The sequence below is a fragment of the Telopea speciosissima genome, chromosome 10 (genome assembly GCF_018873765.1).
Source record: "Telopea speciosissima isolate NSW1024214 ecotype Mountain lineage chromosome 10, Tspe_v1, whole genome shotgun sequence".
NCBI lineage: Eukaryota > Viridiplantae > Streptophyta > Magnoliopsida > Proteales > Proteaceae > Telopea > Telopea speciosissima.
The window spans coordinates 58815631-58838962 of NC_057925.1; the positions used below are offsets into that span (position 1 = coordinate 58815631).

Genomic DNA, 23332 nt, shown 5'->3' on the forward strand with positions numbered 1-23332 from the left:
GTGGTTCGGTGGTTTCTCTTTTGAAGCTAATAATAATCCATGAATTGCTTTCCCTCAATTCACCTACAGTTTCCATTTCATTTCAGTTTGATTTCGTTATACGTTTACCTGTGGGAAGATTGGAAGCTTTGATTTCAAGATACTCTCCATGTCGAAGAGGTAAACATTTCGGTATAATTTCTCATTATTCTTTGTAGCTGAAACGTGGCCTAAATTTATTACGGAGAGACACTTTTTGAGAGATTCAATCTGGTTCTCGGTTCTTAATTTTGCTTTAACTTTGTGTCGTTTTGTTTACCGATTGTGTTACCTGAGTTTCTGGTAGTAATTAAACGGCATCTGCTGGATGAATTTGTCCTTTTTTCATCTTCTTAAACTGGTAAGAGAATTTCTAACGTTTATTGTGATTTGTGCAATTGAGCTAATTTCTTTTGTTTTCTTATAAATCTTTTGTTCATTTCTCTTAATTATTCAATTTAATTACTGTTTCTGCATAATTTTTTTTTAAAAACTCAAAACGAATGCCAAGTGGTCTTTGATGGAAAATTCAATACGAGCCGATTATCCTTTACTTAATGATCTTATTATATTTTTACCTTGGATTTCTACTTGCATGCTGAGCTTTCTTTCTTTTTATCTCAACATAATGTTATGGTTAATTGTAAATTTGAGCAGGTGCAGGTCATAATTTTATTTGATTAATACGATGTGTTTTGAAAGAAACAATGGCAACAGTTAACTGAAAAAAATATTTACCTTGTTCTTGAAGAAAAGAAGGATGGTTTTAAATAGAATTGAATGACAAACCAGGATATGGGTGTCTGACCTAGTTTAGTTGGTAAACGCTTAGTTGAGTTGAGTTGAAGAGAAGAAGGAAACTCTCAATCGAAGTTTTCTTTTCTCTTAGAGAGATGCATAAGCATTAATATGTCATGCTCCTAATGTTTGGTAGTATAATTGTGGCTGATGTTCTGTTCTACCTCTCTTTAAATACTAGGATGACGTTTTTTTGTTTTTGTTTGTTTTGGCTTATGATTGAATCTTCCCAAATCTAGGCTTGTGATGATTTTTTTTGGGGGAAGTTGCCTAGATCCACTAGATAAGAAAGTTAATTACAAGATAAGTAGGTTTAAAATTTATTCTACATGTACTAGTTTCAATTTTTGAAAAAAATTACTTAATCCCCAAAGTTAGTTATTGTTCATGGATTCCAAGAAAAAACAAGATTGAACTTCCTAAAATACCCCTACACTTCTTCTCTCTCAAATTTTTAATCACATGTGGGATTTGCCACCTCCTCCTTTCTTCTCCCCACAAGACCTCACCTTCCTACCGCTGGAACCCCGCAACTCCTCCTCCGGCCACCTGCAACTCCTCTCCCCTACAACCCCCCCATCCCCTGCTTTCCTACCCTCCCCGTCACCATTGCTCCACCCATTAGTGGGATATATCCGAGTGGGTATTAACGGAAAAAAAAAGGGATATATCCGAGTGGGATATAACCTGGACAATAGTGGGATATATCTGACGTTGCAGAGCTTCTCGCAGCCATTGACATACCATCTGGTAATATAATTGTGCAATTTGGGTTCCTCGTAACATCATCATTACGAGTTTCACAGTGCACTTGGAAGGCCGTTGCAGCTTCTAACAAAGAGAGGTTGTCCTAGATGCCTCCCCATTTGTAAATATCAAAGCTTCCTCAGTTCTTGGTTTTTGGAAGACGATCCAACAAGCGTGATATGTTTTGGGGATTATGGGTTGTATAGAAGAGGATCGTGGGGTCCGCCATTTCTAGAGATTAAGCACCTAAGGTTATGGGATTCTGAAACACTTTGAGCCAAAGATCGAACCTTGGGGTCCGCCATTCCTGTCTTACTCTTTTTTTCCTGAAACAAAAATTGATCATTTATAGAATTTAGAAGTTTCAGGGTTTTTAACCACTTACAGCTGAAGAGGCAATTAATTAAAGAGAGTAAATAAGATGCATGGAGGAGATTGTATTGTAGCTAGCAACACATTGGAGAATTGAAAGAAAAGATAGTTGGGATCAGACTGCAAGAACATGATCTTCCCGCATTAACCTGAGGTGATTATTGTTCCGTTGGAAGAAGCTTCAAAACATCAGACATTGCGGAGCTTCTCGCAGCCATTGACATACCATGCTCTGCAACATCCGATATATCCCACTAACAAGGAGTGGGGCGGGGGTGCTGAGGGAGGGTAGGAAAGCAGGGGATGGGGTGGGGAGACTGAGAACAGGAGAGGTAGGATGTGTTCCAGGTGGGGAAGGAGCTGCAGGGTTACACCATTGCAGTGGCTGGATGGTGCGGCCATGTGGAGAGAAGAAAGGAGGAGGTGGTGGGTCCCACATATGTGTGATTAAAAACTAAAGAATTAAATAAAAATTTGAGAGAGAAGATGAAGTGTTGGGGTATTTTAGGAAGTTCAATCTTGTATTTTTTTTTGGAATCCATAATCAATAACTAACTTTGGGGATTAAGTAAATTTTTACAAAATTGAAACTAGTGGATGTGAAACAAAGTTTAAACCTACTTATCTTGTAATTAATTTCCTTATCTAGTGGATCTGAGTAATTCTCCCTTTTTTTATTGGGTGGGGGGGGGGGAGGGGGTGTAGCCTTTGTAGAAGTAAAGTAGTAAAATATTCAGGAGTTTCATTTAATTAGGATTTCTAAAGTTATGATCTTTGCCACCATTGGTCCCCACAAGGCCTAATATTTTCTCTTGTACATCTTATCAGATATCTACATTTATTAGTTTATAGTTTCCTTACAATCGATGTTTGTGTCTTTGATGCCTTCAGGATTCTTTGCAAGTTCTATGCACATGGAGCATGTTTGAAAGGGGAACACTGTGAATTTTCTCATGACTGGAAGGACCAACCAAACAATGTAATTCTCTTATTCTGTTTGCATCGTTCGATAACTTTTCTTGGTGAATGGTATTTAGTGTCCTGACCATTGTTTCATAATGGTTTATCGTCACAGATATGCACCTTCTATCAGAGAGGAGTGTGCTCTTATGGTAGTCGATGCAGGTATGATCATGTTAAAGTTTCTCGTCCGCAAACTTCAGTTTCATCATCGTCAACAAATTCTCGCCAGAACCTAGCTTCCAATTTTGTTGAAGTGACTCATCCTTCTAGAACTTCCTTGAGTGGGGAAACAACTAAAGTCCCTAGTGTTCCAACAGAGCTATCAGCTTTGAGCAGACCTTTCTTTCCTCCCTATAGACCTGCATGGATTCAAGACACTGGAGATCATAACTTCTTTTATGATGGGAATGGTGGGGACTCCACAATCACTCAACCTGTTGATCGGCCTATATGTTCATTTGCTGCTGCTGGTATCTGTCCTCGTGGGGAAAAATGCCCACATATTCATGGGGACTTATGTGCCACGTGTGGAAAACATTGCTTGAATCCATATAGACCTGATGAAAGAGATGAGCACATAATAACATGTGAAAGAAAGAAAAGACACCTTGAGGCATTGAAACATAGTCAAGAAATAGAGTGCAATGTGTGTTTAGATCGTGTGCTTTCAAAGCCTACTGCTGCTGAACGGAAGTTTGGGTTGCTATCAGAGTGTGATCATCCCTTCTGCATATCCTGTATAAGAAATTGGCGTAGTAGTTCCCCGTCCTCTGGCATGGATGTTAATACTGCACTGAGGGCCTGCCCAATATGCCGCAAGCTTTCATACTTTGTTATTCCAAGTGTAATTTGGTATTCAACAAAGGAAGAAAAGCAGGAGATCATTGACAGCTATAAAGAAAAACTCAGGTACCATATGTTCCTACTAGTATCTATGTTTCATTGGTTAGACTAGGTTCTTTATTTACTTTTTCTACTATAATTTTAGCTACTGCACAAACAAACACATCCTGAGAGAGAGACTCAACGTAATCTTGATCCCAAAAAGCATGTCATATGTGAAGAATGAAAAATCTTTCACAGGAATTTTTTTGTGATGAAATCCAGAAAGGGAAGATAGGATTTGATTTGGAGGGTTTATATAAAGCACAGTGGCCTGTAGATTGCAGTCTTCTCGATTATTCTCTTGAAAGAAGTGGTTTTTTGGGAAGGAGATATTGGGTCAGACCTTCCCCCTTACCCCTGTGTCTGGTTAGATTTGCTAGTTCTTGTTGGCCTACTTCTTTAACTCGTTCAGTTTTATAATTATGGCCAAAATTTTCAAGACTCTCAACCACAAGATTTGGGCTGTCCAACCCTTATTTGGGGACTGCAGGGTTGTGAAAAGCCTTTACAAGATGCAAACGATACAGAAAACTTGCTTGTGGGGTGTGAGTCCACCAAAACCTGAATCTCATTATGTTGGTTTGAACTTCTTTGAGTAATTTGCGATCTGGAAGTAGCCAACCAGTCCTTTTCTCTTATGAAAGGATCCATAATATATGAGTAGACTCTTATACAGTCTTTAGGAATATTGATGGTTAATGAATTCTTTCAAATGTTTACTTGAACCCTTATTGTATTAGGACTATTTTGTAACTGTCCATGGAATGTCTCACTTGCAAGATTGTCTAGTGGTGACTCAGATGCTTAGGTGTTTAGGTCTCTTGTGATGAAGCATTGACTAGTTGATGGCTAGGAGATGATGTAATGAGTATTGACAGTCTTCACTAATATCAAATCGTACATACAATGATAGACGAGACAATAATGTAGAAGAAGGAACACAGGTCGTTTAACAAAGTAGTGAATAACAAAAGAAAGTGAGCATTAACAATCAAATCTTTAACAAATAAAACAAGAATTCAAATGGTAAAGAACTTGAAGCAAGTTGTCAACTTGCTGGTTGAACCCAGTTTATGAATATTGTCGAGATTAGTGGTTCCTTACTCCTGTCCCGCTGATAGGGGTATAGCATAGTCTTTATCTATACTAGAGGGGGGGGGGGGAATTGTTTTGGTGTCTGTAATTTTTCTTCTTTTTCTTTTTATGGGAAAAAGGTTCTCTGGGCCGCTGGGGGAGAGTACGCTCGCTAGCACCCTGTCTCTCTCTCTCTCTCTCTCTCTCTCTCTATTATGATCTTCTACATCTTAGGTCTCCCCGTTCCGTCATCTGGCTTATGTTCTTCATGTAGCATTCAAACCAAATGGCTATGAAATTACATCAATACTTCCACATATTACGGTAGGAGACATTTGTATTTTTCCCCCAGGGGATCTTTAGAATTACCACTGCTTAGCTTTCAATTCGCCTCTGACCATATCGGATTCTTCCCTCAAGCTTGGAATGGAAATTAGCTATGGGTGGAATGGTGCGGTGCTGTAGGAACCAGTTGGATTCGAACCGATGAATAGAAGTTTTGCAGACTCATGCCTTAGTCACTTGGCTACGGTTCCCTATCAATTCCATGTATTTACCCCTTGTCCGACTTTGCTTCACAGGGTGATACCAGTTCGTATATCAGACGGAATGCTTTGGGAGGAAGGGCACAGCATAGGTGGAGATGGATTTTCATAAAGACTATATAAAACTTGAGAATCTAAGAGTTTTCCTTACCTGAACCTTATCCGTGGCGACAGTATATAGAAGCATTTAGGGATTTGTTGATGATCCATGATTACAAAGTTGATCAAGCCTCTGAAACCAGACTCTTTCTTCCCTCTCGATTCCATATATATATTAATGCAAGGTCGACCTCGAACCAGGGAAAAACCAGTGGGAGATCTATTGCAGTAGGATCAATAAAATAAGGAAGAACATAATTGAAAACTGACCTTTTTTTTAAATTTTAATTTCTCTTTTTCTGTTTACATATGAAAGAAGAAAATAAAAGGATAGTAAGAAGAAGAAGGGGATATGGAAGGGGGATAAGGGACTCTCTTAGTCCTGGGTGAGATCTCACCCAGGGCCTCTCACCGTCACTGCATCTCACAGCTTCAACCATAGCTCTTTTTTTCTTTCAATCTTGTCCCTTTTCTGTTCAGCCACATACACTTTATATTAAACCCATTACATAAAGTAACCTTATAAAATAGAAACTCCGTAGTCTAATAAAACTAATTATAACAGCTGTAGGAGTCCTCCACGTATTGGCAATTGAGTCTTCAATTTGCATTCAATAGCTAACTGGCTCTGGGGCCCTCTTTATCGCGAAATCGCGAAATCTCCTTCCAATAGAGTTGAACGATATCTCATCAAATCTGAAAGAGAAAACCTTCATGACAGGCTGGGCGATGGCTAATGACAGTCTTCAAATAAAGCTAATCTCGCCTCATAATGTGCTGGAAATAAATTGCTCAATATAAGAGGAAATAGAATAGAAAATATCTCCTTAAATAACTGAAGAATCTCCTCTTTAATTCTGGATATAAATCCACTTTAATTCTGGAAATAAATTAACTTGTAATGCTGCTGGATAATATCCTCTTCAAATCAACAAACATATGGATAAACATCCTCTGCTGTTTGTGAATCTTGCAGTGCGGGTTCCATAGAGCGCCACGTGGCGCTGGAAGATCGTGCGTTTCAGATTGTTTTGGCACATTTCAAATGAAATACCCATTTAGAGAACCTGGGTTGAGATATTACCCGTCCGACGAGTGAAATGAACTCGACTTCCCTCTTCCCTCTCTCTCCCAGGTCTGATGTTTCTCCTTCAATCTGATCTCTACTCTTTGCATCAGATATAAGAACTTCTATTTGATTGCAACAATAATGGATGGCAGCGGCACTTGATCTGTACCAGCAACTTCCTTCTATTGATGTTCTTTTTTTTTCAAAACACCATGGCAGCAACTTCTCTTAATATGATGCACATGATGTCAGGACTCCCTCCTCTCAGATCTCTGTCTCTATAGGCAGTGACATATAACCATTAAAGTGCAGCATCAACTAATAAACAACTTGAACTTCATAACAGCCCAAGGAATGGAACCCGAATCTGCACTTTCTCCTTCATAGCAGCCCAAAGAAAATCTCTGTCTATTCTTCTCTATTTCTGCTGAAAAATAGAAAACAGTTGTAGCAGAACCTATTTATGCATACTTCTCTCTAAAAAAATTCTGCAATGGGAGATATCTCTGTTTATGCCCACAAGGTAGTCCTTTTTGAATAAGCACAGGTCGGAAACGGGCAACTCTATGTATGGGGGAAGGGGTAATTGGGTAAACTTGGAAGCAAGTAAGAAAAAGGGGACAAAGTTGGATAAGAATGGAGGGGAGGGGTAATTCTGGAAAATGGGGAGATAAAACGGGAAACTTATTGTGCACTTGGAACTTTGGGTTGCCTTTGACCAAAGCGAAAGTAATGGGAAGGGCGGCGTCTTCTACTTGGACACTAAACCAGCAGAAGTGGTTTTGGTTTCTTTGAAGAGTTCTTCCATGCGGAAAAACCTGATCGACCAAGGATTTCTGGTCGCAGGAGAGGAGTGGAGTCAACTGCAGTCCAACGAACTGACAAGGGCAGTGTCCAGTTCGACGGAAAGGTAATTTGGGCTTAATAAATCTGTTTGCTAGTGTTAGAGGTTTGTACCAGCAGTGGTGTCATCTGAAACCAGGAATAAATTCTTCTATTTTTTCCCCCACTCTGGCGAAGCCCTAGAAGGAGATGGCAGTCACAACGAGGGGGGTGGTGGTGGAGACAGGAAGATGGGTGTTGGGAAGTGGGGTTTTGCCTGTGGGATCGAAGGGGGGGGGGGGTTGGGGTTTCTGCGGGAGATGGAAGAGGGTGGTTTTGGGGTTTTTTTTTGGGCAGAAACAGGAAGATGGAGGTGTTGCAACAGTCCCGGGGGGGGTTATGTTACTACACATTAACAAAAAAAAAAAAAAAAGGAAAAAAAAAAAGGGAAAGAGAACGCTACCTAGGCACGTTGGGTGCGCTGCCCCTGCGCCTAGACATGGGCGTCCGGAATGATTTCCGTGCCCCCGGGAATTTCGACCTTTCCATGGGGGCACGATTCTAAGGAGATATCAAAGGGTTAACAGCTAAGAGAAGGGGAAGGAGAAGAGAAGAAGAGAAGAGAGATTGGGAGAGAAGCGACCATGTGTGTTGTGTTATTCTCAACACACATTATAACTGCATTAATAAACTTCTGGAAATTACATAAGCCTCCCTAGGGAGGAAAGAAGAAATAAAAAGAAAGAGTAAATAACAACTAAGTCATGTCTTATAATAAGACAATGACAGAACTACCTTTACACACATAACTCTAACAGGTCATTCCGTGTGCCCCTGTGTCTGGGCGCAGGGGCAGCGCACTGCACACACCCAGGTAGCGTTCTTTCTACCAAAAAATTAGTAGGAGAGAAGAAACTTACCTGAGGGAAGAAAGAGATTGGTGTTTTTTTTTTTTTTTTTTTTTTGGCTCTAATACCAAATTGGTGGTGGCCAGTTAGGGAGGGAAGAAATCTGAGAAGAACTTAGAGTTGCAGGGGGGAGAGGAAATCAAATAAGGAGGAAGAGGGGGGGGGGGAGCTCACCCGGGCTACTCAAACAGAAACTCAACATTCCGTTCCATTCTATCTAACTTTGCTAGTTACAAACTTACAACCATGTATTTAAAGACTCAAACAACCCATAATCCTAATTGAAATCTAAAACTGAACAGACTTTAAAAGTGATTCAATCTTTTCCTAATAACTCCTACTGTAATGTACCACTCAATATTAAAAAAGATAACCACAAAAAGAATCATACTCAACCTCTACAAGACAAACCAAAGTAAATAAACTACTAATATCCTTCTAGACCCGAATCCCAATTGGACCCAGTTCATCTCCATCTGGATACCCAAATGGGTTTGGATAGATCCAAAGTAGTGTACCTGCATCACTGGGTATCAAGTTTGGAACTAATATGCCTTTTCTTTTGCAGGTCTATTGACTGCAGGTACTTTGACTTCGGAAATGGGACATGCCCCTTTGGGACTAGTTGTTTCTACAAGGTTTGTTGCAACAGAACATAACTATTGTCCTTCCTTCGATGTTCAATCTACAATTTTGATCCTATTGGATGCATTAATGAATCTCATTTCTCCATGAGACTTCAATTTTAACTTGGTTAGTTCTCATAATTAATTATGACTCTGCTTAATATATGGTATTCCTTATGGTTTTGAATGCATATAACTTACATTCCATTAGGGTACTTGACTTTTGGGAGTTTCAATGGCTTCATTTGACTATGCTTGATTGCTTGAAGGGTTCTTTGTACATAGGATTAGCATCGCATTTAGGAGTGCCGCATTTGGGTGTGTTCTTAGTTGGGTGGCTAATCCCATATATATTTCCACCGTTCCTGGAATAGTCAAAGTAGCAATCTGGTGTGAAAAGAATTCAGCCCTGTTCAGTATTCTACTTCGGATATTTTTATTTATTTTGTGAATTGCTTTACTCTCATAATGGACACCCAAAATTAACATATTATGGTGTCCATCACGATAGGAGTTATCAATCCACCTTTTTATGGGTCCAACACCCAACATATTTTGTTACTTTTCATTAGTAGCTATATTCCTGTGGAAGAGCATAACCTTTATGTGTGTCTTTTAAGTTTTTGGTATTTTCTGATGGCCAAATACTAAACAAGACCAACCAGGTCACTTTTGCACACCTCTCAGAAGTTTGCATCTTGTGTATCAGTGAATATTTGATTGAATTAGTTTAACTCTTGGAGAAGCTTTATGGTTTTGATGGATGACATGTTTGTTGTGTTCCAGCACATTTACAAGCCAGACACAAACAGACATTTCAAATATATGCCACATTCATACTGCTCAAGCTGTGTGAAAACATATGCCGTGACTATTTTGTTTGGGCACATGCACAGGCCACACTTATTTGATATTGGCGAGGAGTATTTCAACTCTCTCGATGACGGTGATGCTGATATAGAATTTTACAGCTTGACACCAGAGGAGATGACTTTTCTACTAATGCAGCTGGATTTGGATATGCGTGGCTCGTCAAGTACTGAGGAGGATTAAATACTATGAGGCACTGGATTTTTTTGTTTGTATCCCACTGAAACATAGTCCAGTGGTTTGGCAAAACTGAAGTGCAGTGAGAATTATTGATCTGTTTGGGGGAGGGGGGGGAGCGAATCTACTTTCCCAGTTTTTGGTTGTGGTTGAAGTTCTCTCGACTATCTTCTGATGACAACGTTACTTCATGTTCAACTGATACGATGGATGTCTGATGCCATGTTCATGGAATTTGCTATTGATAAACTAAAAATGATGGAAAACTGAGATCAAGGTCAAGACTGTAGGGGAAATTTGTTACGTTCATTGGAATATTGAAAATTACATTATAATTAAAGCATGGTTTCTTTTATATGCAGGAGATACTTGGGATAAACTTCTTTAGTGTAGGTCCACGTGAATAGATTATAGATATTTGCTAAGGCTTCAAAATATGTTTAGAATATTGGAAATTCCTTGGCTGCAAGCAGGGTTCAAAGCACAAGGAAAGTTTTAGGAGGAAAATTTTCTGTTAAATGATTCGGTTCAACTGTTCCATTTTGTTACGCTAGACAGCTTTCAGGGTTTATGTAAGGATAATGAATGAGAAGGATGTAATAACTGTGGCAAATATTAGCTGTTTACTAAATATCATGTTTTTTTCCCATTGTGAAGTAATGATATCAGAACTGATTCTTATTTTTATTGAATTTTCTTCTCGTTTGAATTCCTTGTTGTTCCTCTACTGACTCCTTGTCCATTTATCGTTTATTTCCCCCCCCCTTTCTTGTGCCATGGTTTGTCTTGGAGACATTATCATGTAATTAATGATTTAATACATTCATGTTCTCTTCTGCAGCATGCTTATCGTGATGGCCGCCTGGAAGAAGTTGTTCTGCGACATCTTGGAGCTGAAGATGGAGACACTGTAATTGCTAAAGATATAAGGTCTGTGTTACTTCATGCTCCCTTTTCCACTTAGTTCGCTGGTGATTTTGTTACTCTGTTGTCCTTTCTTTTTTACTGAAATTTATGGTTATTCCAGGCTTTCTGATTTCCTTAGTAATTTGCGTCTAAGGTGAAGAGAACTACCGAATAAAGCTTCCAAGGTATTGTATCTAGTATGTGTTCTGCTTTGCCTGTTTCTTTCTCTCCATTTGTCTGTCAAATGTGTTAGCCAGAATGTGAAGGGCAAATCTACTCTTGTATACTTAAAACTGATGGCACAGTATGTATGCCATGAACTTATGATGGTAATCTGGGTCCTTGTTATGGTTGATGGTGATTTTTTAAGATCATTGGTGCTGCAAATTGGTCTTGGCCTAGCCTGATTTATTTGCTTTAGTTTATCTGCAGTATCCTCACTATTGTTTAAATATATTGCGCTTGTCTTAGAAAGCTGCTTTTCTGACTTGTCTCCGTATGGGCAGGTTTTTTAATTTTTATTGCAGACATGTACAACTTGGAGTGCCTAAAATATCTATTTTGCCCTTGTTGCACTCCACTAATACAGAAGGTGAGATCATTTGTGTAATTAAGACTGTGCTTCCAATCCCTTTGCAGTAAACAGCTATATTTAATGTGATAAATATGTCGGAACTATTTCTGAGTGTGACAGTAAACAGTTATATTTAAAGTGTTAAATATTTCAGAACTATTTCTTAGTGTAACCATTACTTTCTAAAAATAATTATGGAGACATCTCATGACAAGCCATTAGACATGGCGATAATTATGCCATAAATAGGTTTGGTGTAATTATATAAAATACCCTGTGGCACTCGTTAAGGTATTATACTAACTAACAACTTGGGTTATGACGTCAGTGTCTTTCCTCTATAATCAAACATTAACCTGTATATGTTATATGACATGGCTAGTATCCAATGGTATCGAGGCAGTGTTTATTTGGTCTTGTCCTTGTACATTGATCTATATGACTCTTGACTTCTTGTACCCAACAACTGCAATTTCATTTTGTGGGTTAAACAGGGTCCTAATAGTGCAGGTTCATGACTACTGTTTGGTTGTGTAACGAATTCCCACTGATGGGGCATTTAATTAAACAACTCCCTAATGTAGTCCTAGATTGAATATAATCCAACTAGAAGCCAAAACCAGGATCTGCTTCCAAAGGTGGATTGGCTAGGTTAAAATAGGTGAAATAGGCCAATTAGGGTTAGGGTTTGATGGTGTCTAGATTTAGGGGTTAGGTAACTATGAGTCTTCCAGTGAAGATTACGTTAAGAAAAACTCAAAATTTTGGGGCTGTAACAAGTTCAGCAGCAAGGTTTTATGGTGATTAATGTGGTTAGGGTTAGGGTTTTGACAAGGGAACTGTGAGGAGTTCAAGTGGGATTGATGGTCAGAATAGGCTGCAACTTGGATCGAGTGTCCTATAGGGAAAGGGGAGAACTCGATCCAATTATTGGGGCTGTTCCTATGGTTGGATTGGTCTGGGCAGTGAGTGGAGTGTGGGAAAAGGTTAAACAATGGAGGGGACTCTAGGGTTGGATGTTTAGAGGATTTGAAGAAGAAAGGCTAGGGTTTGGGATCATTCAAATTTACTAGTTGTTGAAGCAGTACTTGGACAGCAGCTTGTTTGAATGAAAGATCCTTGAAAAATCAGAACTTGACCAATGTTGAAGAACAAAGAGAGCTAGAACGAACCACCCGGGCTTCACACCGCAAAGTGTCAATCGGATCAAACACCAGTCCCACCAGCCTTGTTCAAATACAAGAGAATTCTACTTGGAGAAGACAAGTTGCAGCAACATCTTAAGAGTTTAATTTTCAAAATTGTGAGGTAAAAAGGAGCCCCACGAATTCTATTTTTATTTATAAGGCCAAAGGCCATACTCTTATTCAGCCTAGGAGACTAAAAAGCCCCTAGCCGATTCCTATTACATAGCCAACCAAAGGTCGTGTGACTAATTAAAGTGGCCACATGATTACTGTTAACAGCCCTTAGAACTGAATGCTTGAGTGATTCTATCGATCACCCAAGCCCCTTTATTTATATTAACATGAAGTAAACTGATCAAAGTACAAATAGGAATAATAACACCTCAGTCCTAGTCCTACTAGGAATTCCTAATACAACTAGGAATGCCAGAATAGGACTCAGCTGAGGATAAAACAATAAAAATAAAATAAAAGAAAAGAATCCAATCTGACTAGTACTACTCCTAACATGACTAGGACTAATCCTAATCAGCTAGGACTATTAGGACTAATCCCAATCCAACTAGGACTGCTTACCCCAATCGGGTAAGCAGCCTATTTCAACACTCCCCCTCAAGTTGGAGCAAAGATGTCGATCATGCCCAACTTGACTAGATTAGGATGAAACAATTTTCTAGACAATCCCTTGGTGAAAATATCAGCAAGTTGATCCGCAGATGTCACAAAGGGAATACAAATCAGCCCAGCTTCTAACTTCTCTTTGATGAAATGCCTATCCACCTCAACATGCTTGGTACGATCATGCTGTATTGGGTTGTGTGCTATGCTGATGGCAGCCTTATTGTCACAGTACAACATCATAGGAAGACGAATAGGAACACCAAGATCTTGTAGCAAACCTTTAAGCCATAGTAACTCACAAATACCTTGTGCCATAGCTCGAAACTCGCTTCGGCACTAGAACGAGCAACCACATTTTGCTTCTTGCTACGCCATGTGACAAGATTTCCACCTACAAAGGAGCAATACCCGAAATAGACTTCCGATCGCAGAACCCGCCCAATCGGCATCGGTGTATGCTTCTATCCGTAGATGACCATGCGTAGACAAAAGAATTCCTTTTCCAGGAGCCGACTTCAAATAGTGCAAGATACGAAGAACAGCCTCCATATGAGAAGAGTAGGGATCATACATAAAGCGGCTCACAGACTTACGGCGACAAACAATGTCGGGACGCGTGTGTGAAAGATAAATCAGCTTCCCTACAAGTCTTTGGTACCGGCCTTTATCAACAGCTCACCCTCTTTCTCCTTGAGTCGAAAAAGAGGGTCCATAGGAGTATCTGAAGGATGACAGCCTAGCAACCCGGTCTCAGCCAATAAGTCTAGGACATACTTCCTTTGGGAGAGAAAAATGCCTTTAGAAGATCCGCTACTTCAATCCCAAGAAAGTATCGTAGTTTTCCTAGATCTTTAATCTCAAATTCTTGTCCAAGGAAGGTCTTCAAGCCCGATCTCATCACCATCATTGCAAGAACCACTATATCATCAACGTAGACTATAAGAACAGTGAGTTTTTCACCAACCCTCTTTATAAAGAGTGTGTGATCAGCATTACCGCTTATAGCCCACGAAATCATGGCCTTGTGGAACCGGCCAAACCATGCTCGAGGTGATCGCTTCAGCCCATAAAGCGCGTCGCCGTGCATATTTTTCCTTGGTTTCATCACAAGAGAACCCTGGTGGAATGTCCATATACACCTCCTCATCCAGTGTTCCATTTAGGAAGGCATTTTTTACATCTAGCTGTTGCAAATCCCATCCAAGGTTGACTGCACAAGATAATAACACACGAACAGTATTTAACTTTGCAACAGTGCAAAAGTTTCCGGTAATCAATGCCGTATGTCCGAGTGAACCCCTTGGCCACGAGTCGTGCTTTATACCTATCCACAAGTGCCATCCACCTTCTCGTTTCACTACAAACACCCATTTACATCCAACGGTTTTCTTCCAGGTGGAAGAACCACAAGCTCCCATGTGTTATTTTTCTTCAAGGCGTCCATTTCTTCCATCATAGCTGCCTTCCACTTTCCGTCGATAAAGCTTCCGCCAATTGTTAGGAATACGAATGTAAGAAAGAGAGGAAATAAAGGCACGAAAGGATGGGGAAAGGGAATCATAAGAAACAACATGAGATATGGGATGCTGAGTGCAAGTTCTGACACCTTTGCGAAGAGCAATAGGTAAGTCAGGATCATTACCAGGTGGAGAGGTAGGTTCTGGATCCGGGTTCGGCAATTGGATGGGTACTGGAGCAACAGTTGATTGAACCTGCTTATGTTTCCTTGCATAGGTCTTCACATTACTGGCATCAATCCTCCTCTGAAAATCACTAATAGTCCTTTGGATAGGAGTCTGGACCGGGGTAGATTGCTCCCCCTGAATAGAAATGGTCTCCCCCTGTGTAGGAACCTCTTCCCCTGCCGCAGGGGGAGTACTAGGGGCAGGCCGAACTGGTTCAGACTCATGGTAAACAGACTGAAGTGGAGGTGGAGAGTCAATAGTCAGCACATCTTCACTAACACTCTCCCCCTGAAGAGGTGGGGACACATAATATGGAACATGTTCATGAAAGACAACATCCATGCTGACAAAAGTCCTGCGGGATGGAGGGTAGTAACATTTGTACCCCTTTTGGGTAGCAGAATAACCCAAGAAAATGCAGCGGAGGCTACGTGGGTCAAGTTTACCAGGGGACCTTGTATCCCTAGCATAACAAACGCATCCAAACACCTTAGGTGGGACTATAAAGGAAAAAGAGCCAAGTAATAGCTCAATAGGGGCTTTTGAAAGAAGAACCCGACTGGGCAGCCTATTAATTAAATAGGCTGCAGTAAGGACAGCATCCCCCCAATAAAGGGAAGGGACAGTGCGAGCAAACATAAGGGCCCTAGCCACCTCCAGGAGGTGGCGGTTTTTTCTCTCAGCCACACCATTTTGGGCTGGAGTGTCGACACAGCTGGTCTGATGGAGGATTCCATGTGCAGCAAGGTATTTTTGGAACTGACCTTCCATATACTCTTTCCCATTGTCACTCCTCAAAATTTGAAGAGTGGCATTAAACTGGGTCTTAATCATTTGATGAAAGTGTTGAAAACATAAAAAAACTTCACTCTTTGTGTGCAGAAGGTAAACCCAAGTGAACCTAGAATAGCAGTCAATGAAAGTGACATACCACCGATGGCCAGTCAGGGAAGCTTTCCTACTAGGCCCCCACACATCAGTATGAACAATATGAAATAAGGAAGAGGATCGTTTATTAGAAATAGGATAAGTTGAACGCGTCTGTTTAGCCAAGACACAAGGCTCACAAAAAAAATCTTCCTTATTACAGTCTTTAACTAATGCTGGAAATAAATTGGATAAAGTACCTAAGGGGGGATGGCCTAGTCTAGAGTGCCATTTATGTAAATCAGAAGAGAAAGATGCCGAAGGCAAAGCCGGAGTAGGATCGCCATCAAGCAGGTACAATCCGCCATGCACTTTACCCGATCCAATCGTCTTCCCCGAGTCCAGGTCCTGAAAAACACAGTGAGTGGGAAAAAAGGTCACTTTACAATTTAGGGATTTAGTGATACTGCTAATGGAAAGAAGGTTAGTTGTAAATTTGGGAATATGCAACACAGATGACAGTGTAAGGGAAGGAGAACAACCAATGGATCCTTTCCCTGAGATGGAGGAGAGGGACCCATCAGCAATTTTGACTTTATCCTTACCAGAGGTAGGAGAATATGTATGAAAAAGGCTAGAAGAACCTGTCATGTGATCAGTAGCACCGGAGTCAATGATCCATGGAGTGGATACTACTGATGCACAATGACCAACAAAAGAAATACCTGTATGGGCAAAGAAGGAACCTGAATTGGCAGCAGACATAGTAGAGGCAGTTGATGTGTTCAACATACGACGCAAAGCCTGGAGTTCTTCCTGGGAGAAACCAATGTCAGTAGTGGGAGTTGGAGCTACACTTTCAGTATGATTGGCTTTGTTTTTAGACTTAGCACGACCACGTTTGGCCTCAAAATCAGCTGGCTTTCCATATAATTTCCAACACTGAGCCTTAGTGTGATATGGTTTGTGACAATGCTCACACTTAACAGGCTCTTTGGTAGTAGAAGCAGCAACACTGTCAGAAGAAGCAACAAGAGTGGGGCCAGCAGTCTGTAAGGCTGATCTCTCAACTTTGGGAGTAATCATCATGGCAGCCCGTCGTGTCTCTTCACTGTGAACATAAGAAAAAGTCTCCTCTAAAGTGGGGAAAGGAACCCGTCCAAGGACTTGCACCCTAATAGGATCATAGTCATCATTGAGGCCAGTCAGGAAATCATAGACACGGAATTGGTCTACATAGGTGTGGTAGGCAGTAATATCAGCAGTAGTAGTAGGCTGAAACCGAGCATAGTGATCCAATTGCTGCCATAAACATTTGAGGGCAGCATAGTATTTGGTGACAGACATCTCCTTCTGAGTAGTGGTTTGGAGTGTCTTCCTGATTTCATAAACCTGAGCACCACTTCCGAACGACCATAAGTGCCCTTGACACTGTCCATATCTCGTAGCAGTGTCAAGGAGAAGATACGACTAGAGAGGTCAGTGGTCATAGAGTTCAGAACAAAGGACATTACCATTGCATCATTGGCAGGCCATTTAGTACGGGCAGCACCTTCTTCAGCTGGTTGTTTGGTGGTGCCAATGAGATGGCCAGTGAATCCCCTACCAGCCACAGTCAAGGATAGTGATCTAGCCCAGATTAAATAATTCGTACCATCAAGCTTGATGGCAGCAGCATAGGGAAGGAAGTCATTCCTAGTCTGACCATCCCCTCCAAAAGTAGCAGTAGTTGTCTCTGAATCACCCATAGTTCAGGTAGAAACCGATCCACAAAATTGAAAAAAACACAAATCTTCAAAAAACTGAATCAGATCAAGTATGGGTTTTGAAGTGGCAGCAATTTCAGCCTTCAATAGGCTGAAAGATAGATCGAGTGATCCTCCAGAGTGGGGAAGAAGTCCTCCAAAAAATAGCTCTTTCGATGAGCCAATAAGAAATCCTAATTTGATGAAATTAGGTAAAAAACTGTGTTTGGAGAATCCGCAGTCCGGATCTGAATTATACTTGATCCACCTGCAGTCTTCAAATAGGGAAGGTATGCACCAATAATAGCAGAAAATAATCTCCAAAAAAAAGGAAAGATCAATCTTCAAGTGTAGGAAGAACTTGATCTTCAAGAATGGAGGAGATCTGCCGGCAGAATTAGGTCATACCAATAATCTTCAGTCTTCAATGAGGTAGGATTGAGGGCAGCATCTAAATCTTCATCAGATCACCTCATAGTTGCTGCCCTGAATGAGAGAGAGGAGCCGAGAGTGGTGGAGAAGAGAAAACCAGAAATCGTGGGGAGGGGAAAGGGAAAAATAAAAAACAAAAAACTGAGAAAGCTGCTCTTTAGATCAGAATTGGCTCTGATACCATGTTAACAGCCCTTAGAACTGAATGCTTGAGTGATTCTATCGATCACCCAAGCCCCTTTATTTATATTAACTTGAAGTAAACTGATCAAAGTACAAATAGGAATAATAACACCTCAGTCCTAGTCCTACTAGGAATTCCTAATACAACTAGGAATGCCAGAATAGGACTCAGCTGAGGATAAAACAATAAAAATAAAATAAAAGAAAAGAATCCAATCTGACTAGTACTACTCCTAACATGACTAGGACTAATCCTAATCAGCTAGGACTAGTAGGACTAATCCCAATCCAACTAGGACTGCTTACCCCAATCGGGTAAGCAGCCTATTTCAACAATTACTAAATAAATTAAAACTAGCCTAGCCGATTCTCTATGGGTGACTAATAAGTTGTCACATGACCACTTAACCAAGTCATATGATCACTTATGTGAACGCATGACTACTAATTACATAAAACCAAGTCATATGATCACTTAAGTGATCGCATGACCACTAATTACATACAATAAAATTAAGGAATTAAACAGCTAATCCCGTATGCAACCCTAGTACCCATATTTTAGGTCCATAAAAGATAAAAGTGACCTATTACATTGGAAACCCAACATGTTTATAACCTAACCTTAGACTTATTCCTATTAAAATAAGCCTCTTTTGGTGATGTATCTGCATCACTCCCCTCGCCTGGTTATTCCATTTTTCTCCTACTTATCGTATGAGGTGCAATCCCCTGGGTTGGGCCTGGCCTAACCTCGGGCTGGGATTTGTGGGCTTGAGCCTGGCCCACTGGATTCCGAGCCAGGCTGGGTTAGGCCTGGGCTTTGAGTAAGGGCTGGAATTTGTATTAATTTTACTAGAAAACGAACACTGCCTGGTCGCATGTCGCATGTCGCATGTCGCATGCAGCCTGCACCCAGACGCAGCCCCCGTGAAATGACTGTCCTGCCCCCTACAAAATGAAAACCCCCCCTGGTTGATCCCCCTGTATGTCTCCTCATTAACCCTGTACTGGTCATAGTACTATATCTCGCGATATATCGGTATCTCGGGCCTACCGAGATATCTGAAATATCCGAGATATCGCGAAATATGACCGAAATATTGCATTTTTTCTGCAATATTTCGGGGGTCCATCTCGGGGGGTATTTGGCCATATCTAGGCCTGAAACTTCATGGACAACCATATTTAAGCTTAATAAACACATTTAAACCATAAAATTATAAAAATGTGAATTCAAATTGGTGTTTTGGGCTTGCACCCTTGATTGACATACGGTCGCCGACCCTAATGTATAAATAGTTAAATACACATAGATTAGGCAGTTAATATTTAATAATAGTGTTTAACTTCATCACATATCAAGTTAAAGCCAATACACATTGATGAGTACCATGATTCTCATAAACTCCATAATATTCAATAACTCGCTTAAAGCCTTAAAGGCAATACACTAAGTGTCAAAGTTAGTAAGTCACAAGACTCGCAACTCGCAAGTCACAACTCACAAGTTCATAGATCAATGAAATCACAACTTAAGTTACAAATTACAAGTGCTAAACTGCTAATAGTAGTTGCTGTGCCTCCTTGGATCAATCCCACTCATGCCTTGCTGGAGTCGACGTCCATTGCTCTCTGTTTGAAGGACATATGTGGACCACGGTATAGAATCGGAGAAGAAACGAGTGTAGTCATCCACAAGTGTCACGTAAATGGAATCATCAACATACTGTAGGTAACCTATCCTAGGATATAAACTAGGGTTACCAATCGATCCAGTCCGTGAAGAAGATGATCCACTGTGATATGATGTTGGCGCCGACGCAAGAGGCGATGGCATTGGCTGCATGTATGGCTGGTGAGGTTGGTAGCTAGGTCCGCTAGGGTATGTAAAGATGTTATCTACAAAAGATGATCCAGTATGTCCCTGGGACTGGGACTGGTAGTCATAGTCCCCTACCCCACTAAACTGCCCATATGATGATGATCCATATCCATATCCACCGTAAGGTTGTGATGCACCATAATCCGATGCCAATGGAGTGGTATGTGCGTCAAAAGATGGGGCACGCCAATGTCCAGTCGGTCCTCCCTCCCTATCACCCATACTCAAACCACCAACAGAGCTAGATAGGTTATCAATGTCCATGTGATCAGGTTGCAACTGTGTTTGTCGATCCCTACGCTTCCTGTTGTATGTATGTAGGGGGCCTCTCGAGGGTGGGGGTGCGGGGGCACGTGCTCCGTGGTCCGTATCTTGTGTGGCATGATCAAACTGTGTCTCTCCAGTGAATCGGAGTGGCTCTACAGGCGCCGTATCCTGGGCCTCCTGGCCTACCACATATATTTAATTCATTACCATCTAAGTCATATTACCCCTAATTATTTCCTATTTTAATTGTAGGAAAATGAATTTTTAAAACCAGAAAATTAAAAAAAAAAAATACATATGGAAAAAAAATTTCGACACCGTGAGGATATAGATCGGCCTCCAGTGTCTAACATATATTAATATCATCACCATCCAACAAAATTTGTACATAGTCTTTTCAAAAAAATAGTTTTAGAGGAATAGAATTTACCGTAAATAGTGGAAAAAGGCTTGGATGATGAGCTTAGATGACCCTCCGATGAGTTTACCGGCGAAAATCCGACAACAATGTGCTTGAACAATGGCTAGAGTGTTGGATGAGAGCTTGGAAGAGTGGAAGAATAGGCAAAAGACTGAAATTCCTTAGCAAATGCAGCTCTCGGTCGAAATATGGACCGAAATCTGCGAAATATTGTATTAAAGCCCCCCTTCACGTGACACTTTAAGCCAAAATACCATATTTCGTCGATATCTCGTGAGATATCGTCGACATCTCACGAGATATCGACGAAATATGGTATTTTTTCATTTCGACCTGATTTCGCATCTCGGTAAGCTCGAGATATACGAAATTAAGCGATATTTCGGCGAAATATCGCGAGATTTTGAACCATGGTACTGGTGCAGGGGCCTCGCAACTGGGCAGCATTCTGCTTCCCTAATTTAAAGTTTCAAGCTTGAAATTAAGGTCTTTAGCAACCTTGATTGTTTTTAGTTTGCTAGTCATTTTAGATGTCAACTACACCAGTCATATTAATAGAGGTACTATACTACTACCTTAGATATGCTAAGTCAATGGTGAAGTTTTGTATGTACATATTACTATATGATGTGGTGAACCTACCTTTTATGCATACGTATAGCTTTGGGTTGGGTTGGGCGGGGCCAGACTTAAAACTGAAACCCTAACCCGGCTCGGACAGATCTTTGGCTGGGTTTTTTCCCCTTAGTGACACAAGGTCTAAAAAAAAAGAGTACAAATGCCGAAATTTTCGGGTGGGCTCGGGTTTTTTGAGCCCAAGTTATACTCTAACTTGTCGTCTGCGACTGGTGGGTTTCCATGCCATTTCAGGAGACTGTTCAAGGGCTTGCATGGTCATGAAGTACCGAAGTCTCTTTAGCTTGGAGTCTTGGACCTAGAGTGGGCTTGTAGATATTTGTTTCAGGCTCCTAACGACACAAGGGCATAAAGACAAGAAATACTGCTTATATAATGGGTATAATCCTTGATTATCACCAAATGGAAAGTGAAAAAAGAAATTTGGAAGTAGGACAATAGATCTGCTAAATATCCACCCCCCCCCCCCCACCCCCATCCACGGGAAAAAAAGAAAAACATAACCTACATTATTATTGACATGCTTTTGAATCTATAATCGGTGTAATCGGTTGATTAGGCTTCATTGTCTTGCTTAGCTGTCGTCTCTCTCTCTCTCTTTGAGGTAATCTTGCAACTTGGATTATGTTACTGATTTACGGTTTTCTTGCCAGTGTCTCATCCAGAATTTGCTTGCTGGGGACCCAAAAGGTGGATTCACAACAGGGCATAGTCAACTGTAGTAATAAACACCTTTCACTATACACACAGGTGGTTAGGGAAGAAACAGATAAACAAAATGGATGGTAATATTGAGGTTCAAGTTCTTGAGACTTTCCATTTGGCTCATTGTTTCATGGATCCCCAATGATAACATCCTTCAAAGGGTTGTCAATAATGAGTGATGAACGGTTGTGCATTTACGCAGTTATGTCCTGCCCATCATTATTACATCAAAACTGTATATAAATGGGTATATATGGATTTTCTCTTAAAATAGTGGTAAATTTCCATAATTATGCTTATGATGAGATAATCTGGGGAAAAAACTTTCGAATTTTGTATGTAGTATGTACATGAATTTGATTTTGGAGGAAGAAATACTGGCGTGTGATATTAGTCATGCAGGCTTAGCTTGTCCTGCAACTAATAAAATTTTCTGTATTTTTATACTATGGTAATTGGTGTCACAAGTGTTTGTGACATTTTCGGAAGTCATAAGACAGATTTGAGCTGTTCATCTTCATGGTTTTACCTATCTAAACTACCTGTTTCAGTTCAGAGTTGGGAGAGTGCACAGTAATGTTTAGAGTACTGATACGCTTGCATGGATATACATTGGATGCATTCCAATAATTTGGTCTTTGATTGTTAAGTAGATTCTGAAATTTGATACATGACTAATTTATATCATCTTTATATACGACGGTTGGAATGAACACATCATCTATCCATGTGGAAGAATAGTTATTCTGTGATGTCAATGTGGAAAAATAGATATTTCGTGATGTTTGAAAAAGTAAGAGACTTTTGTGACAATAATATTGTCTTTTTTATAAATGATTAGAAACGTCTTGCATGGTTATGCATAATATGACTTAGTAGTTCAAGTTCGGATTGAGCTCCTCTCTAGGGTATACATCCGTTGGGCTGTGAGTGTGATGCACACATCCCAATGGCTGACTTTGCACACTGGGATGTGTGCGGCACAGCCCAGCCCAGCCCTTGGATACTCCCTTGGGCGCTGGGCTTTCTGGAGAGGAGCCGGATCCATTTAAGGATTGGAAACTTCGTATGGTAAACTGGATTGATTTAGCCCAATACTAGCCTTTATCAGTTGATTTAACATATTGATGTTTATATGATTGGGATTATTAACATGCTTCTTAATCAACGATTGTGGGTTTCTCTGTCTTTTGGATGAAATTGTGTGGTTGGTTGATTAGGGTTGATTTAGCATTCAAATAGAGA

The 23332-nt window shown here is 40.5% G+C and overlaps 1 protein-coding gene across 2 annotated transcripts; it reads left to right on the top strand.

The window, feature by feature from the left end:
• Nucleotides 1-4: 4 nt before the first annotated feature.
• LOC122642703 (putative RING-type E3 ubiquitin transferase C3H69) lies at nt 5-22429 on the top strand. Of its 2 annotated transcripts, XR_006330083.1 has the most exons (8): nt 5-159; nt 2827-2914; nt 3011-3807; nt 8869-8938; nt 10815-10903; nt 11001-11064; nt 11387-11471; nt 22048-22429. XR_006330083.1 is itself a non-coding variant. In XM_043836261.1 (7 exons), the coding sequence occupies exons 1-6, from the start codon at nt 149-151 to the stop codon at nt 11035-11037; spliced, it is 1092 nt and encodes a 363-aa protein (XP_043692196.1). In that variant the 5' UTR covers nt 5-148; the 3' UTR covers nt 11038-11064; nt 22036-22429. The 2 variants fall into 2 exon arrangements, 1 of the variants encoding a protein (XP_043692196.1); XM_043836261.1 differs by lacking the exon at nt 11387-11471 and having other exon boundaries at nt 22036-22429.
• Nucleotides 22430-23332: the final 903 nt, after the last annotated feature.

Coding starts and splice junctions, on each gene's coding strand:
- LOC122642703 (XM_043836261.1), top strand. Junction 2,915..3,010: donor GGAAGGACCAACCAAACAAT/GTAATTCTCTTA, acceptor TTATCGTCACAG/ATATGCACCTTCTATCAGAG. Junction 8,939..10,814: donor GGACTAGTTGTTTCTACAAG/GTTTGTTGCAAC, acceptor TCTCTTCTGCAG/CATGCTTATCGTGATGGCCG.